Source organism: Bison bison, unplaced genomic scaffold, assembly GCF_000754665.1.
Source record: "Bison bison bison isolate TAMUID 2011002044 unplaced genomic scaffold, Bison_UMD1.0 scf7180017864381, whole genome shotgun sequence".
Taxonomy (NCBI): domain Eukaryota; kingdom Metazoa; phylum Chordata; class Mammalia; order Artiodactyla; family Bovidae; genus Bison; species Bison bison.
Window position 1 is genome coordinate 106,059 of NW_011494953.1, and position 6,038 is coordinate 112,096.

General features: G+C 52.6%; 1 protein-coding gene across 1 annotated transcript; it reads right to left on the minus strand.

Annotated features, from left to right (window-relative positions):
- Positions 1-3,137: 3,137 nt before the first annotated feature.
- On the minus strand, positions 3,138-4,377 carry LOC105001257 (protein S100-A7-like). Its single transcript, XM_010857440.1, has 2 exons — positions 4,237-4,377; positions 3,138-3,302 (listed from the first exon to the last, which is right to left on the minus strand). Exons 1-2 carry the CDS (start codon positions 4,375-4,377, stop codon positions 3,138-3,140), a joined length of 306 nt encoding a protein of 101 aa, XP_010855742.1.
- Positions 4,378-6,038: the final 1,661 nt, after the last annotated feature.

Sequence of the window (6,038 nt, forward strand, 5' to 3'; positions counted from 1 at the left end):
GGTGCTCAGAGAGGAACTGGAGGGCTCACAGCCCATACCTCCATGTTTGCAACATCCCCCTTGTCCCAGTCCTGGGACTGCTATTCACCATTATTCTGGCCTCAGCCTGTCTTGATCTGGACTTAGGATGGACTAGCCTACAAATCCCAAGAGCAAATGCCCCATTACCCTCTGGTCTCCACTTGCATCCCATGACCTTGGTGAAAATTAGCCTCACCTCCAGCAGAGCCCGGAGGGGCTCCTCCGGTTGGGCCATAGAACCTGGCTCCCCACGTGGCAAGTGGTAAAGAACCTGCCAGGGCAGGAGATGCAAGAGCTGTGGGCTCATTCCCTGGGTGGGGAAGAACCCCTGGAGGAGGAAATGGCAACCCACGCCAGTATTCTTGCCTGGAAAACTCCATGGACAGAGGAGCCTGGTGGGACCACAGTCCATAGGGTTGCAAAAGAGCTGGACGCGACTGAGTGTCCAAGAACGTACACACACACACAGGGGAATAGTGGTGAGCGAGGGTAGTTTGGAGACTGCGATCCCAGGGGTGTCAGACTAGGGAGAATGACTGTTGAGCATCCCGGAGCACAGGCAGGCCCTCCCTAGAACTTCCTGGTGTCCAGTGTGTGCTGTCATTACAGCCGAAGAGCCGCCCCTGGAAAGCCAAGGGCCAGGGCTCCCACCCCATCCCTGCAGCCCACACTCACCCTGCTTATTCTCCCTTTGCCTCTGCCGTCCTCCCGCCTCGCTCCAGGCCAGGGCTGTAATCAAGTTTTCCTTTGTTTGATATCTTCTCCCCACAGTAAAGAAAGAGCCAGATTTCTTGCTTTTTTTTTTTTAATTAAACTTTTTATTTTGTATTGGGATATATCCTATTAACAGGGTTTCCCAGGTGGCACTAGTGGTAAAAAACCCACCTATCAATGCAGGAGCCATAAGAGACATGGGTGGATCCTTGGGTTGGGAAGATCCCCTGGAGGAGGGTATGGCAACCCATTCCAGTACTCTTGCTGCAGAATCCCAAGGACAGAGGAGCCTAGTGGGCTACAGTCCATAGCCTCGCAGAGTCGAACGTGACTAAAGTGACTCAGCATGCGTGCGTAGCCTAATAGCAATGTTGTCTAGTTTCAGGTGGATGGAAGGGACTTAGCCACACGTGTATATGTATCCATTCTCTGCCAAACTTCTCTCCTATCCAGGCTGCCCCTTAACATTGGGCAGTGTTCCCTCTGCTATGTAGTAGGTGGTCCTTGTTCGTTATCCATTCTAAATATGCAAGTGTGTATCTGTTCATCTCAAGCTCTCTAACTATCCCTTCGTTCCATCCCTCCCAACTGGCAATCATAAGTTGGTTCTCTAAGTCTGTGAGTTTGTTAGAGCCAGGTTTCTTAGAAGAGTTCTTTAAGAAACAAGACAAGACCAAGATGAGAAGATCAGTTTTCCCGAGTTTCTCTAGAGTGAGGCTGCAGTTGCCATAGATTTACACAGCCAGTCCCATGGCTAGAAGCCCTGTATTGAGGGTCAGAGATTAGCCAGGCCCAGCTCAGCCCAGAGGTCTCAATGAAGACCTCTCAGGAGTCAATAAACTGTTGCCTGCCTTGTTCTGATTACTAGTGTTATTTTTTTAATCACTTTCATTACTGTTATTTTCTTATTTTTTTAAATTATTTATTTTAATTGGAGGCTAGTTACTTTACAATATTGTAGTGGTTTTTGCCATATATTGACATGAATCAGCCTATTTTCTTATTTTTCATTGGTTATAAATGTTGGCAAAATAGTCTGCAAAGGATGTTCCTCAAGCAGAGAGGAGATGATGTTCTGGAAATTGAAGTGCTCAAGGAATGGTGTCAAGGAAGCTGAGCAGTCACCCGCGCAGACAATAACTTGTCCTACATGTCACCTGCTGGCGGGAGAGCAGAAGGATGTGGAGACAGTTGCCTGATTCATCCAGGAAGAAGGTTTGCCTGAATAAGAGGTTAGTGGGAGGCTGAGTGGGCGGAGGTTGCGGGGTGGGGAGTGATAGGGCCAGAAGAGGTGCCCTCAAGGAGGGCACGCTGGCTGAATCTGCAGGGGACATGATCTGTAAGTGGCACTGGGGAGGGGGTAAGCACTGACTCTGCCTCGTGGCGCCCTGGAGATACTCTGAGGAGTGCCAGTGATCTGTTTGGGAAGCCCCGGTGTTGTACTTGCTTCTAAATCCTCAGCCCCTAGAACCTTGCCTGGCTTCAAAGGGCCAGTGGGTAATGACATGCCCCTACCCATGGCAGATAGAGGAGACGGGCATGTACACGCTCGGCACAGCACCCCTTCTCCTCCCTGAGAGGCTTCTCCACTGGGCTCCTTCTGCAGTCCTGTCTCCTCACTTGACTCCCATGGGATGTCTGGACCCCTGGACTAGCTAGCCCTCCTCTGCCTGGAGCATCCATCACCATGTGCTATCCCCAAACACACAGCTCCTGGCTTGTAGCAAACAGCTGCTGACAATCAGCTCAGCAAACAGGGTGACTCTCACTTCCACAGGGACACTCACATAGGCGAAAACACACCAAGGCTTGCACGGGGACCAGGACACAGCCCAGGGACCCCAGGCCACAGGACAGGAGATTCAACCGTTTGGTACTGCTGAGCCTCCTGTTCACAGCGACAAATGGCCCTGTGTCCTCAAACTCCCCACACACCCGCCCAGCAAGAAAACCCTTTTAAATCGGTGCCAGTCTCCACAGCCCCTCGGGAAAATATTGGGGCATGAGGCCCAGTGTGGAGACACTGGCTTCTGCTTACTGCAGTTTCTTGGTCACCAGATGCTGAGCCCTGCCTTCACAAGGAAAAGCATGTCTGGGGCCTGCTGGAATGCTTTGTCCTGGCCTCCATCTCTGGGACCCCGAATGTTGGCTACATTTGTTAGGGAGCAGGGACAGAGGTGGACAAGAGGCCCTGCCGAGAAGAATGCTCGCTGATGCTGGAGGCCATGAGAGGGCGCACTGCTAGCACCTTCTTGGTCCATCCACCTGGTGGAAATTCCAGAAAATATTCACAAGGAGTAGCAGTTTTGACAACATAGGCGCCCCCATAAAGAAAGGAAATAAGCCAGAATCTGGGGGGACAACACTTTATTGTTTCCTGGGTTGTCCGGAGGCCTCTGGGCTCACTGATTTCCCCCAGAACAGAGCTGTGCTCCGTGGCTGTGGTTGTGGTAGTCTGTGGCTATGTCCGCCAGCAAGGACAGGAACTCAGAAAAGTCAATCTTCTTGTCCTTATTCTTGTCCTTTTTCTCAAAGATATCGGACAAGTATTGTCTGCCCCTTTTCTCCTGTGGGCAAAAGACATCAAAACAGGCAAATTCAGCTCCACAAAAGCGATGAGTTGGGAGAAGAGGAAGAAGTAGAGACAGAGAAATGAGGACCCAATGCAGCACAGAGGTGTCTGGTATGGCATTGAGGAGGGGAGGTGTGGGATGAGGTGGGGACACTGACGTTGCCCAGCAGTTCAGTGGAGAGTCCTTCCCCAAATGTGAACTTGGATGAAAGCCTGACATGGTGAGCAGGCTCTGCCCAGAGCTGTCCTGATCAGTGTGCTGGTGGGGGGAGTCTCCAGCCCCAGACCACCCCCCACTTCCCCCAACTCCCTGCAGGTGACCACCTACCTAAGTTCTGCTCAGGGACTCAAAATAAGCCCTACCCTTGTCTGCCTCGTGCCAACCCCTTCTTCTTTTGTACCTATGAGGTCTTACTTGCTCTGAGTTCCCTCTTCTTGCTTTCCCTAGTAACCTCTTCTTTTTGTAGTCAGTTCGGTTCATCGAATTGTCCAGTTAAATCAGGTCGGTGGATGAGTTCTTTGTTGTATAAAATGGTCTTAAGTTCTGTCAGTGATGGAATTTCTGTCACCTTCCCTCTGATCTCAAGAACCCTGAGGGGAGCCTCTAGAGCCTCTCAAGATCTGAGCAGAAGAGTTTGAGTCTCATACAGAAGCTGGGACAGGCGAGAGGGGACCCGTCACTGCCCTCCAGCTGTAGCGCTTTTTGATAACTTATCATCAAGTACTTATATGCACACATTGTTCTACTTTGCCACATACATCATCTCTTTACACCCTGTTATAGGTCAGGATAGGAAGTTCCATGATGCCCTTTTGCAGATGAGAAAGTGAGGATCAGAGAATGAGAGGGACTTGTCCAAAGTCACCCAGGAAAGGGTCCTCAGTCATGCCAGGACCCAGTCACCATGGGGGACCAGAACCCCACTCACACAGGCACTGAGGAAGTTGGGGAAGTTCTCCTTCATCAGCCGCAGCAGGTCCTCCTTCTCGATGGTGTCATCGGATCCCGAGTATTTGTGAAACAGGTTGATCAAGTCTGTAATGGCCTGCTCAAGCTGAAAGCCGCTCATCTTGGCTTCAAAAGAGCTGCCAGAGAGGAGTCAGTGACCTTTTGTGTCCTTCCCCCAGGGGAGGGTCCCCAAGTTAGGACACCTGGATGGGGACTGAGCAGCCAGCAAAAGCGTGGCTCATTTGGAGCACAAGAAACTGCTTCTCTGCATGGTGGAAGGAGTAGCTGAGCAGCAGGAGGGTGTGACCAAGCTTGGGGCTGGGTCCCCACAGCTCAGGGTGTGAGTAGGTGAAGGAGATTGGCAGACTCCACTGTGGGGAGGACCACAGCGTGTGGAAGCAGAGACGGGGGGTCAGCCCCAGTGAGAAGACTGAGCCTGAGGTGGGACCCGGCAACCAGAGCCTTTGGATGACCCCACACCCCAAACAGCAGCAAATCCATCTTCTCTAGGTTCAGCATCAGGGTCAGAGTCACAGGGGGCAGGACAGTGTCACCTCTGATCTGGTCTGAGTCTCCTGGGCTGCTTCAGGAAGATCCCCTAGAAATCCACCTGGACCATAAAGCAAGCTCTACAATAAGTGGACAGAAATGCAGTCCTGTCCTGAGCCCTGGTGGGGGCCTTCCTGGACCACCCCTGAGAGAGAAAGAGGGACTGGGGATCAGAATCAGCCTGGGGTTGGGAGTGAACAGAAATAGCTGCCCCAGCTCCAGGCTGTTGGGTGAAAGGTTGGAGATGGGGGTCCTTCCGATTTTCTGTTACTGGGCACTATGTGCATCTCCAAGGCTTGACCTCATTAAAATAAAGAGAACATCTGACTTTCCTAAGCAGGTTCTTCCCCCAGCAGTCAGAGGTCTAGGCTGCCCTGGACCCCAGTCAGAGAAACTGGACAGAGCAGCCCTCCCATGCCACTTTCCTAAGCAGCCAGGACATGACCCTGCATCACGCATGTCAACATCTAAGACAAACCCCCCTGCCTTCTGATGTAGGAGAAAGAGCCCACTGTTCTGTCAGTAAGAGGACCCACCCAAGGCTTCTGTCAACGTGGCCAAGACCAGAGCCGAGCCCTGTGTGCAGATGGTCCCTGAGCATTTTCCTGCTGGGAGGAGGTGGGGAGCTCTGGTTGATCAGTCTCTTACCCAGGTCAGGGCAGGACGTCTCACCAGAGTAATGGTGAGTGGGAGTCCCAAGCCTGGGGTTAAGGCTTTGGCTGGGACTCCCACTCTCCTCAAGGGTGAGGTCGGTGGGTTTTTTGACCTGATAATCAGGTGAGTCCAGAGAAGGAAGGAAGCAAGAGGAGGGGGAGTGTTCTCAGCTCCCACTGGGCACGTGTCCACAAGAGCATCATCGAGGAGCTAGTGGAGGAGCAGGGAGTATTGGTCATCATGCCACACAGATGGGACCTCAGCATGTTGGCAGCAGAGTCAGGACTGGACCACAGGCTCCTGCATCCCCTCCCAGAGCTGCTTCCCGGCTCCTCCTAGAAAAGGTAGATAGGCCGGAGCAGACTTACCTGATCAGAGGAGATGTCACCAAGGAGAAGGACGAGTGAGATGCTCACTGGACAGAGACTGGTCCCTTTATAAGGCTTAGCCGGGAGCTTCCCGGGGCTGGGAGCCCTGCGGCTGTGTTCGATCTCTGCTTCCTGGAGCATTGCCCCACTCAGGTGGGTGGGCCACACCCAGGAGGGTGTGCTCAGCCTTTCCCGGCAGAACCCCAGGACA

Excerpts from the sequence above, each read along its gene's own strand:
- LOC105001257 (XM_010857440.1), bottom strand. The coding sequence starts at position 4,377 with ATGAGCGGCTTTCAGCTTGAGCAGGCCATTACAGACTTGATCAACCTG. Across the intron at positions 3,303-4,236 it reads CCAACTTCCTCAGTGCCTGT|GAGAAAAGGGGCAGACAATA; the intron begins GTGAGTGGGGTT and ends TTTTGCCCACAG.